The sequence below is a fragment of the Drosophila takahashii genome, chromosome 2L (assembly GCF_030179915.1).
Source record: "Drosophila takahashii strain IR98-3 E-12201 chromosome 2L, DtakHiC1v2, whole genome shotgun sequence".
NCBI lineage: Eukaryota > Metazoa > Arthropoda > Insecta > Diptera > Drosophilidae > Drosophila > Drosophila takahashii.
In genome coordinates this window covers 25,448,295-25,459,965 of record NC_091678.1, presented here as the reverse complement: position 1 = coordinate 25,459,965, position 11,671 = coordinate 25,448,295, and the positions used below count along the sequence as shown (strand labels likewise).

Here is an 11,671-nt window from a genome sequence, read left to right as displayed (position 1 = left end):
TTCAAAACTAATAGTTGAATTTTTTATTAAAGAGGGTAAACATACAGGCATTTACACCCTTATATACCCTTGCTCCGTGGGTATAAGGGAAAATGGTTCTACTGGGAAAATGAAAAAAAAGACGGACGAAAAAGTATTAGTACCGTGCACCTCATGTTCGCAGCCGTGTCGCCAATTCATTAACCTCACATTTATATTTAACTAAGTAAGTATGACTCCCATCTTTAAATATTCCAAGGTCTGCAATTTAATTTGCTCTAAGCCTAATTAAATATGAATGCTCAAAAAATATTAAAACATCCGCATTGCAATTTCAGTGAGGACTTAAATCTGCCTATGTGTGACCCTCTCTAAAGTAGTCGGCCTCACATCCCCAATGCAGTATAATGAAAAAAGTTAACCCACATGTGTGCACTACATTCCTACGATATGGGTAAAATGTACTCTGGTATGGGTCTTCATTTCTGACCACAATTTCATACAACAAACTTAAGACAACTCAAACAAATAAATCAAGTGCGTATGGGCCCTTCTCCACCTTAAAGAACAAAAGATTTTCTTCGCTTGAAAACTACATTGTTTCGCCTTCTAAAACAAAAGCGTAACGGTTGAGTGTCTTAAATTTTATAAACGTCACTCTAATAAAATGGGCCATAGTTAGAGACACAAGCTGAAAAGAAGTAGTGCTTAAAAAACATAACATATTGATTTAATTTTATTGAAAACATTTTTATTGCTTTATATAGATAAGAATCTTAAGCAGGTGTTAAGTATACTATGAATGTACGGATCTCCATTGGGCTTATTTCGATGATGTAATCCTTATTGTCACTATCTGCCTTGAAGGAATTATAGGCACCCTCCGTTGACTTGGACGATCGACCCTCAGCCGGATTCTGTTCTGAATTAATTTCGCGCTTAATTCGGTTACTCTGGGCACCCAGTTGACCGGCTGGCAGAGCTTCCTCTGCGTACTTAACACCCAGCATAGGTTTCTCGGCACTTAGGAGGTGAACGGACTCAGCCGGTTGGGAGAATGTGGCATATGTGTTAAATGCGGCTTGCTCGGGATCTGGGACGAATTGCAGTCGTCGAGCTTCGTCCAACCAGGCATTACCATCCAGAGTTGTCTCCCGGATACCCTCGATATCAAAGGCACTTAGGACGTTCTTAACATTGAACTGCACGGGCTTGGAGTACGAAGCATCCTCTCCGTTCTCCATTATATGCTCGAATCGCACCAGGAGTTGGTTCTCGTGCCAAGGTTCCAGGGTAAGAAGATTTACGGGTTTAGGCAGGACCAATGAAATTCCCGTGAACTGTGATCAATAGTTGATTAGACTAAAATAAAATAATTAGTAAAGTGTCGGTGCTACTTACAGTATTGGTAAAGGCCGTCTGCCATTCATCGGCAGTGTAGGCCTCCATGTTGCTAAAGAATTTCCACGTGGGCAGCAGTTTCTCCAGTTGGGTTAGTCTCTCAATTGCCTTGAGGGAAACACCTTCGCGGTCAGTGGACTTTCCAAAGAACAGATGGTGCTTGCCCCTAGCAATCAGACCATCTCCAAACTCAGTTTCATTCAGAGCCTCGCCCACACCAAAGGCATCGTCCTTCAGTAGGCGACGGTGAACCATCAGTTCCAGGGATCCATCCTTCAAGGAGCTACCTCCCTGGGCTCTGTCAGTCAGAATGGCCATGCGGGCAGTATCGTCCTCCAGATCTATTTTGGTCGTAATGGGGTAGTAATTGCCAGCCACTTCCTCGTTGATTTTCACGCTCCACGTATCACGGTGGTTAAGTTTCCTCTTAATCATTTCGCGACCTGTTAAAAGAGCAATATATTTTAAACATATATTAAAGAGAAAGATCCTTCAACTTTACCATTGGAATCGGTATGGAAAATGCCCTCTGACTCAATATCGGAGTTAAAGCGAGTAATGACTTCCTTGCCGATGCCATCGTCGATGGGAATGGGTCCAACCAACCACTCGAACTCCGCATAGGAGTCCTTGTTGTAGACCCTCACCACCTGGCTAATCCAATCGTTGAACTTCTGATGGACCTCGTGTACTAAATCGCCCTTGTACACTTCAATTTCCACCTGGTCGGTGGCAAAGTGAATCTTGTTTTCGTTGGGTCGGAAGATGTAGGCCCCAGATGATCTATTCAGGAATTCGGCATTATTTCCAACGGCACCTTCGTAGAACAAAAACTCCTGGCTGACCAATCTGGTTAGACCGTCAGCAGTTACTTCGGAGAGGAAACCATTGGTGTCGAAGCCAAGTTTAATGTGCTGTAAATAATAATTATATAGGTTTGTTTATAGATTCCACATAATCAGATAACTTACACTGTTACCAATTACTGTAACGCTGGAAGTGCTCTTCGGCAAAGCCCTTGTCTTTGTTCTACCTTCAGTGCTGTCTAGTTTTTCAACATAGTACGTTCGGTAACCCAGAGGAGGAATGTTGGTGGCCAGGAAAACTAGTTCATATTTGGCCGTAGAACTTCTGTGCTTAATGTCGATTAGTGTTTGTGGGATTGGTACAGCTTGAGTTTCCAAAGTCACACCTGAAAATAGGGAATGTTATCTATAGCCCTAAATATTTATTTTATTATATTATACCCTTGTTATCGATGATCTTGTAACTGGGATCTGCTACGGGAATCCTCACATACTCATTGACAGTGTGCGCTAGGGGATTGTAAAGAGTTAGCGTGAATCGGTCGTTCACCTCGGAAACGGGACAGGAGGTGATGTTCAGCAACGGGCAGGTCTTGAACTCAAACACATATTTGGCCGACGTATCCTTGACATTCTCCCTCGACTTCACCGTCAATTGATTCAGCACATTTCGAGTGGTAGCACCGCAGGCCCTGAAGGCCACGCTCATCCGCTTGGCATAGTCCAGAGCAACCTTCTCCTTCTCCGTTCCAGTGATGGCATCGTGGTGCTGCATTATCCCGAGGGTCTCGCGCATGAAGGTCAGGTGGGGAGCGAATTCTTCCGGTTTGTTGGGGGCCAGGGCGCTAAGCTGCTTGCAGACTTGCAGGAAATGATTGCCGTCCCGCTCGAAGCGCTTCAAAGTGGGACGCGAGGTGAAGTAGCCCGTCCAGTAGGCATGGGGATCGGAGGCGTATGGGAAGAAGTCATCGCTCTTGGTGGGCCAAGTAATGCCAGCATCGTGCAGCGATTTCAGATAGCACGACGGGGTCGAGTAGAGTAGGTTTATGTTCGAACCATTCGCCTGACGCTCATTGGCATACCTGTGAGGCGGTAAAGACGCGTGCTATATAGTACCATTTACCCCTTGCTTTCCGCTAAACTCTGTCAAGGAAAGCCCCTACTTACTTAATCAGTTTGTCCAGATTCTTGTACCACATATCGGCGTTTTGGTAGTGGAAATCCTCACCCATGGTAAGGATCACGTTGGGAGTGCGGAAATGTTCGGACATTTTCGTAACATACTCCAAGAAGGTGTCCACCTGTTTTTCACACATACGTATGGCATTCAATTAACTGGTGTTTTGATGAGGACGACGGCACATTTTGGTTACTTTTGGACAGGACAATTTTGAATTTCGGGGCTTTCTTTAACAGTTAGCTTGGCGAGGACATGACATTATTACCGTATCAGTTTGTCAAGGTTCTTATAGTAGACCTGGGCAGCCTGGTATGTAAAGTCACCACCCATTGTGATAATGACATTGTTGGTGCGGTAATATTGGGACTGGGTCTTGGCGAAATCCAAAAACGTATCGATCTAATGTGATGAGGGACACATATGGAAGACAAAACAAACGCTTAACCAATGCCAGAAGCAAAACACTAAAAACACAGCATATGGTATCAGTTCTTACGCGCTCTTTAACATTATTATCGGGGCTGTGTTTGCCATCAATTATGGGGGCATCGCTGCATAGAATATCGAAACAGAAACCATCTGGTGCCTGGTAGTTATTATACAGAGCGCCACTGAACAGATCCGATTCCTCTCCTAAAAATTCCGATTAGTTATGAAATTCAAGATAAGATTAAGGGCTACTTACCCAGATTGGCAGATCCGTGCCATATCATTTCGGCATTTTTGGTCATGAGACGATCGTCCTTATCTTGGTAGTCCAATCGTCCGAAGAACATACCATCGAAACCCATTTGCGCGAACATAGAGGCCATTTCCCTGGAGTGACCGAAGGGATCTATTTGCCATCCAACTCGCGGACGTCCGCACTCTCCGAAGGTATCGTTCAAAAGTCTGCAATTATATTACTTGGTTAATGGTATTTACCACTGGATGATTTTGACTCAAACGCACCTCAATCCCCAAGAAAATTGATCAATCACACTTTGGTAGTGCGTGGTGGCCTCGTCATTCATGCTCCAAGCGCCGCCAATGAACTCGAGTCTACCTTGTTCCACCAACATCTTTACCGCATCCTGGACTTTGGTAGTCTGCTCCTTCCACCATTTGAAGAAGAAGGCGGACTCAACATATATGAATCGTTTCTCGGGATCCCTCAGCAAGGCCTCCACAACCGAATCGATTATGTATTGCACTCCAGCTTTCTGAATCCTAGTTTCGCTGCCATAGTAATATTGGTCAACGGTTTTCAGCCATCCGACATCATCATGTGTGTGGGCCACTAGATGAACGTTCAACATATTCGGTTTCGTTGCATGGCAGCTCTGAAGTTTTAATAATTGTGGATTAAAGAAGGTTTTTAAGAAGTATATTCTTTATATCTGGAGAAAGATCCTTTTCGGCTGTGAGTTTCAATAGTGTTACATAACAGGAGCAAAAATGTTTAATATATAATATCTTAGAGACATGATAAGTCAATAATTTTGTTTCTCCAACAGAAATAACCAGGTTTGTGACTAAATAAATAAATAATATAAAATAAAAATTTTATATAGAAAACAATATTGGTCATAGCTAATCTCTCTGAAATCTTAAGAGCTTCAGAACTATATGTACATATAAGCTATAAAAATCAAATAAAAACTTTTTTCCCTGTCGCTTTTGATTGATTTTCTTCTCTCTTATCAATGAAAATTTAAACAGGTCTGTGTTTATATTGCAAAATTTATAAAAATAAAAAGTATGAAACGTAAATAATGTTGATAATGAGGAGGTGAGGCAGATTGCCGGCTTAAAATGTACAAACTAGTATACACTTAAATTCACAAATAACTGTAATCAGTTTCAATCTCTCATTTTAAAGCCGGCCTGGAGGAATTTTCTGTATACGAAAGGCCCAATAACAAGCAACATGTTACCATTAGAGGTCGTATTTCCTAGAACCAGAATTTCGACTTACCTGATAGCCGCACTGTGATGCCTTTGGTTGGATATTCCGTAAATCGACATCATGAATTAGGCAGCCAAGGGCGCAAAAGAATGCAAGCCACACAGAAGTCTTTGCGGACATTGCAGTTTTGATATATTATTTACGTTTAGGGTGTTTGCATTCAATTACTTGATTTTCACAGCGTACACTTTGCCAGTTTTTATCATATACACACACAGACTCTGAAAGTCACTTGGGCTCCCGAAAAAGGTACCGTCCCAACCGATCGCATCGGCTTCTCAAAGCGGACTGCTCAGCCAGAGACCGCAAACTCAGCTCGAGACCTACTTGAGAATAATTCTTTATTGCTTTCTACATACGAACATTGAGAAAGTGAGCAAGTATTCCTACATATGTGTACTTGTACTTGGGAACGTTTGTAGGTATGTACGAATTCGCCGGGTACAGTGCTTGGAATATACTGATAGGGCCGTATAAAATTTGTACATGCGCGTTTTAGAGTATTCCTTCGAAGATTGCTATAGTGACTTTAGCTTGATCCATTTAATCGTTTCCACACTTTAAATTAGTCAAGTGGTTAATTGGTTTCTGAAGACCGATCACACACAAATGCATTTATGATGGCATTGAAGTAATCATCGTTACTATCGACAACTCGAAAAAGGGTCTGGAGTGGTACACTTCAAAAACAGGAGGTAATAATATAAAGTTCAACTGTTTGGGACTATAGTTACCCAGTATTAACCTATATTTTGAGACTTCCTTTAGTAAATGATATAAGATTATGTTTATGCTGACAAGTTCAACATCAGAAGATGGAAAATAATCTAGTAACGGGAGATGATTGATAGAGGATTGATAACCCTGAATACTTTGATAACATACCTGGGGAAATTCCGAGATTAACGGATTCCTAAAGTTATCTTGAGTCTATTTATAAATTTGTAAAGGGCTAAAAAACTCTTCATAGCAAAAAAGTATGCTTTTCTGAATGTGAGTATCTGAACCTAAAAAAACTGTGGTAAAAGGGATATTACATTATAATCCCGAATTGTAAAAAAGTTTTGAGGAGTAAGATTAAGTTTCCTGATTAGTTCTTCCGCTGGTAAAAGTAAATTTCTATACATATATTCCACCTCTACTATAGCCTAGCAACTCGGCTTAACTGCTTATAACAAAGCTATAAACGTAAATTAAAATGTAATTAACAAAGCTAACAGCTACAAAATTATTTAGAGCAGACTTAAGTACCAATATTTACAAATTAATGTATACATTACAAATATGTAAAAAATGTTTACATACTAATGGCCGGAAGTCTTAATATTACCTTAGGCTATAAAGTCTATTCGCTTCTTCTAAAATACGTGCAGCAGCAGGGGATGGATTGACCTCCATATTTTAATTTCGTAAATAGCTGTTCAATTAAATCGAAAGCATTCTTTTGGCTCATTACAAACATAGCTGTTCAATTAAACCGAAGGCATTCTTTTGGCAGATTACATAAAAAATGTTCAAATAATTGCTTGTGGATGAACACTTGTATCTTATAGTATAAGACTTATACACACATGCTTATAAACAATCAGTGGACGTAAATAGCAAGGATACATTAAAAATTAGTACAGCTGATTAATAATAGCATTCGTAGAGGAAACCACATTTGCATCACTTCTATAAGTAAACCAATGACAGTTATCTTGCTGAATAGCACGCTTGTGGTCTTCAAGAGCTGGTAATAAAAATAAGGAAAAGTTTTTTGTTTACAACAGCGCGGGCTTATATACCACTTATTTAAGTACAAATCCATAAAGCCATTCGATTTCCTTTCTTAATCTGAATAATTAATTACTTGAAATGATTGCAACAGAGATAAGAATTTTAATGCAAAATACAGAAGTCGTTGACTAGAACTCAAACATAAACAAATACAAATATGTACGGCATATGCTCGCTTTGAAAATTGATAAGCCCCGAACTTGAAGTTCATTCGAATATAGAATTTTATGTTTGCGAAAGTAAACGAAGGTTTATTGATAAAAGTCAACTGAGTACATATACAATGCAATCTATCTACACCCTAGTGTACAGTGTTGTAAATTGGTATCGCCAGAGCTCTTAAATGGATTTTAATTTCATAAACCCACTCAAGTTAATGCGATCGCAGTACAAGGTTTATCGCCTCAAGTGGCACATTGCTGGGGTCTAAGGAGTTGCCTCATTTCTCGTTTCATTTTATTCGACTCAACCGCCCCGATAAGACCCCTCCGTGGAGCTTAGCGTTCACCGAAATGGAATATTTCAGTAGTGTACTGCTGTTTATCACCCTCTTTTTAGTGAATACAGCGATATCCGAGAAGACCTGTGGGTTTAAGGTAACGACTTTTGAAGTAGTTGCGTTCTGTGATTTTAAACCAAAGTGTTTTCCAATTTGAAATCTCATATATTGATTGCAGGCATGCCCCAGCACGAAACTAAACATGATCAATGTGCATTTGGTCCCCCATTCGCACGACGACGTCGGTTGGCTGAAGACGGTTGATCAATATTACTACGGAAGTCAGAATAGGATTCAGCACGCCGGAGTCCAGTACATTTTGGATACAGTGGTTGAGGAGCTCCTGAAGGACTCGAAACGGCGTTTCATTCAGGTGGAAACGTTCTTCTTTTCGAAGTGGTACTCCGAACAGACCGAAACGGTTCAGCGAGCTGTGCAAAAGTTGGTGGCCGAAGGACGCTTGGAATTCACCGGAGGAGGCTGGAGTATGAACGATGAGGCCACAGTTCACTATCAAAGTGTAATAGATCAATTTAAATTGGGCCTGAAGTGAGTACTCCTGTTCAACTAATGGAAATATAAATATATTCTTATGCAACACAATTACAGATACTTAAAAGACACCTTCGGCGACTGTGGACGTCCAACAATTGGCTGGCAGATCGATCCATTTGGTCACTCCCGAGAACAGGCCTCAATATTTGCACAAATGGGATACAATGGGCAATTTTTCGCACGCATGGATTATGTTGATAAGAAGAAACGCCTGGAAGACCTTGAAATGGAGATGATTTGGCAATCAAGCGAATACCTAAAGAACTCAAACATTTTTACTGGAATGCTATACAATCACTACTCCTCTCCTCCGGGATTTTGCTTCGATATCAATTGCGAAGATGCACCAATCATCGATGGCGAGAGCTATGACAATAACGTTGACCAAAGAGTCACTGACTTTATCGACTATGTTAAGATGATGTCTAGGTCCTTCCGATCCACTCACATAATGGTTCCCATGGGAGATGATTTTCAGTACGAAGACGCGGCTGTAAATTTCAAAAATATGGACAAACTTATTAAGTAGGTGATAAGACATATAAAAGCATTAGGTATTTCCTTTCTTATCTGCGATAATGCTAATTCCAATCAGGTACGTCAACGATCGCCAATCGGGGGGATCACAAGTCAACGTGTTTTACTCAACGCCGTCCTGCTATCTTTACGAACTGCACCAATTGGAGCAAACTTGGCCAAACAAAACGGAGGACTTCTTTCCGTACTCCAGCGACTCCCACTCCTATTGGACAGGATATTTCACCTCCCGTCCAACTCAGAAGCGCTTTCACCGGGACGGAAATCACTTCTTCCAGACAGTCAAGCAACTGAGCGTTTTGGCCAATTTGACCGGCACTCAACACTCGGAAGATCTGGAAACTCTGAGCCAGGCGATGGGAATAATGCAGCATCATGATGCTGTGACGGGTACCGAAAAACAGGCTGTGGCCCGTGATTACGACCGAATGCTGTACAAGGCGATCGTTGGTGCCGAAAATAATGCTCGGGATGCCCTCCGATCTCTAACCAACTTGACTTCGGGGGAATTCGAAAGTTGCCTGGAACTGAATATCAGTGCTTGTGCCTTCACCCAGAACACTGCCAACAATGTGGTTGTGACCCTAGTGAATTCTTTGACTCATAAATCAACGCAATATGTTCGCGTTCCAGTGAAGAACGAAAACTATATAGTTACAGATGAAAAGGGTACGATATTATAATTAATTTAAGGAACTACCGTATACTTTGAATCATTTTAAATAGGTCGTGAAGTGCCGTCGGAAGTAATTCCCGTTCCCTGGCAAGTCTTGGCTCTGGAACATCGATCGAATGGCACGCAACACGAGTTGGTCTTTAAAGCCAGTGTTGAGAAAATTGCCAACTTCTTAATTCGCGTACTGCCATCCCCGAAAAATATGGCACAAAACAATATGCATTTCCCCATAGAAAAAATCCAGGATGAAAACGATGAATTGAGAGTGGAAAATTCGGTAGGTGTATTATTATCTTTCAATATAAAAGTATTAACTTTAACTTGCACATTTCAGCTCGTCAAACTTACTTTTGATACCATTACGGGTACCTTAAAAACCATTGAAATGAACGGCGTAACCGAGAATGTTCAACAAAGCTTTGCAATATACAAGGGATTCCGAGGCAATAATGGTGAATCCAACAACCGATCCTCCGGTGCCTACGTTTTCCGACCGGACGGAGAAATTGAAGTTCTGAGTAATAACAAACTATCGTTCTATAATGGCACCAGAGTTAAAGAAGTCCATCAACATGTGAACGAGTGGATTTCCCAGGTAATCCGCATTTACGACGGAGTAAATCGCGTGGAGTTCGAATGGTTGGTCGGTCCGATTCCGACGGACGATGAAATGGGAAAAGAGATAATAACCCGCTTCTCGACCAACATATCCTCTGAAGGCAAGTTTTATACCGACTCCAATGGCCGGGAAATGCTAGAACGTGAGAGAAACCAACGTGAGCACTTTGACCCCGATATGTCGGAATCCATAAGCGGAAACTACTACCCAGTAACCGGGCAAATTTCTTTACAAGACGACGAAAAGCGAATCACCCTGCTAAACGATCGGGCGCAAGGAGGAGCCAGCTTGAAGGACGGGGAACTGGAGCTGATGCTGCATCGTCGCCTCTTAAGTGACGACGCCTTTGGAGTCGGCGAAGCCCTAAATGAGACTCAGTACGGAACTGGTTTAATCGCAAGGGGAAAGATCTATTTCATTCTCGACGACGCCTCAGAGAAGCCAAATCACGCAGAGCGACTGCTACAACATGAGTTGGACCAACACTTTTGGACATTTTTCAGCAAGTCTAATGCCGTCGCCTCTGTGAATAGGCACATGATTCCCGATTTCAGCGATTTTCCTCAGTCGGTCGAACTTCTCTCTTTTGAACAATATTCGAAGGACCAAATATTGATCAGAGTGGAGAACTTTAACACAGAAGGGAACGTAGTAAGCTTTAACATCTACCACCTCTTTGAGTCCTTGGGTGGAGATCGGATTTGGGAAACAACTTTGGATGGAAATATGCAGTTGATCGATATGAAGCGATTCAAGTTCCATCAAGACGGCTCCGGAGTTTTTCCTTCCTCCGTTGAGTATTATTACGCTCCTCATAATCCGATGTCATCTAATTCTACGATGAGCGCTGACCACTTCGTTGTTACACTGGTTCCCATGCAAATTCGTACATTCATAATCCAACAGAAGTATATTTCAAATTAAAATAGCTATTTGCAAATACATAAAGAGAAATTGGTTAAAATGCTTATGAAGTTTTTAATTTTTTTACCTGGGGGTTATTTCAGTTATTTTTGGCAATCAAGAATAAATGGGATAATATCGACTTTGCTAATTTAAAGAGTAATTTTTATACCCGTTACTCGTAGAGTAAATTATTCTTGATCAGGGTCACAAGCCGAGTCGATATAGCCATGTCTGTCTGTCCGTCCGTCTGTCCGTCCGTATGAACGCTGAGATCTCGGAAACTACGGAAGGTAGAAGGTTGAGATTTTTCACACATTATCTTGGGCTTCATACGCAGCGCAAGTTTATTTCAGCCAAGCGCCACGCCCCCTTTTAACGCCCACAATCGCCCACTAACAATTTTAAAATGTGTCTGGCGCCCACACCTTTAAAGATTTCCGAGAAGTATAAATGCAATTTTGTTGTGTATACCTATACCTATCGAAATGTAGAAGACATTTTTCAAATCGGACCATTTAATAAAAAGTTATACGCAATCATAAAAATGGTATATATCCATCTCCCTCGCACTTCCTTTAGTGACGGGTATTAGATAGTCGGAACAACAACCCTCGAAAGAGTCCTTTGTGGGGTCTTTCTGCACAGTATACACTTTTTTATTTTCATTAAACTTTACCCTTCTTAGTTTACCATTTACTAAACTTCTAATAGAAATTTTATATTTATAGAAGTTTTTATCGCTTAAGCTCTTACATCGCCCGGTAATGTTTCCTTATGCCAAAAGAC

The 11,671-nt window shown here is 41.3% G+C and overlaps 2 protein-coding genes across 3 annotated transcripts; one reads left to right on the top strand and one right to left on the bottom strand.

The window, feature by feature from the left end:
- Positions 1–716: 716 nt before the first annotated feature.
- On the bottom strand, positions 717–5,614 carry LManII (Lysosomal alpha-mannosidase II). Of its 2 annotated transcripts, none has more exons than XM_017139577.3 (10): positions 5,324–5,614; positions 4,318–4,688; positions 4,052–4,257; positions 3,863–3,999; positions 3,354–3,487; positions 2,628–3,268; positions 2,352–2,572; positions 1,883–2,294; positions 1,381–1,823; positions 717–1,319 (listed from the first exon to the last, which is right to left on the bottom strand). In XM_017139577.3, exons 1-10 carry the CDS (start codon positions 5,432–5,434, stop codon positions 756–758), a joined length of 3,240 nt encoding a protein of 1,079 aa, XP_016995066.2. In that variant the 5' UTR covers positions 5,435–5,614; the 3' UTR covers positions 717–755. The 2 variants fall into 2 exon arrangements, with proteins under 2 accessions (XP_016995066.2, XP_016995065.2); XM_017139576.3 differs by lacking the exon at positions 3,354–3,487 and adding an exon at positions 3,632–3,765 and having other exon boundaries at positions 5,324–5,613.
- A 1,861-nt stretch (positions 5,615–7,475) lies between these two features.
- LManI (Lysosomal alpha-mannosidase I) lies at positions 7,476–10,947 on the top strand. The gene is made up of 6 exons (XM_017139566.3): positions 7,476–7,689; positions 7,771–8,141; positions 8,202–8,672; positions 8,743–9,353; positions 9,411–9,637; positions 9,695–10,947. Exons 1-6 carry the CDS (start codon positions 7,606–7,608, stop codon positions 10,901–10,903), a joined length of 2,973 nt encoding a protein of 990 aa, XP_016995055.2. The 5' UTR covers positions 7,476–7,605; the 3' UTR covers positions 10,904–10,947.
- Positions 10,948–11,671: the final 724 nt, after the last annotated feature.

What these genes read in the sequence shown, in the direction of transcription:
- LManII (XM_017139577.3), bottom strand. Translation starts at nt 5,434, where the DNA reads ATGTCCGCAAAGACTTCTGTGTGGCTTGCATTCTTTTGCGCCCTTGGC. An exon ending in CATCACAGTGCGGCTATCAG is followed by an intron (nt 4,689 to 5,323) that starts GTAAGTCGAAAT and finishes TTAAAACTTCAG; the next exon opens with AGCTGCCATGCAACGAAACC. An exon ending in ATAATAATGTTAAAGAGCGC is followed by an intron (nt 3,488 to 3,862) that starts GTAAGAACTGAT and finishes TGTGAAAAACAG; the next exon opens with GTGGACACCTTCTTGGAGTA.
- LManI (XM_017139566.3), top strand. Translation starts at nt 7,606, where the DNA reads ATGGAATATTTCAGTAGTGTACTGCTGTTTATCACCCTCTTTTTAGTG. An exon ending in AGAAGACCTGTGGGTTTAAG is followed by an intron (nt 7,690 to 7,770) that starts GTAACGACTTTT and finishes TATTGATTGCAG; the next exon opens with GCATGCCCCAGCACGAAACT. An exon ending in TATAGTTACAGATGAAAAGG is followed by an intron (nt 9,354 to 9,410) that starts GTACGATATTAT and finishes CATTTTAAATAG; the next exon opens with GTCGTGAAGTGCCGTCGGAA.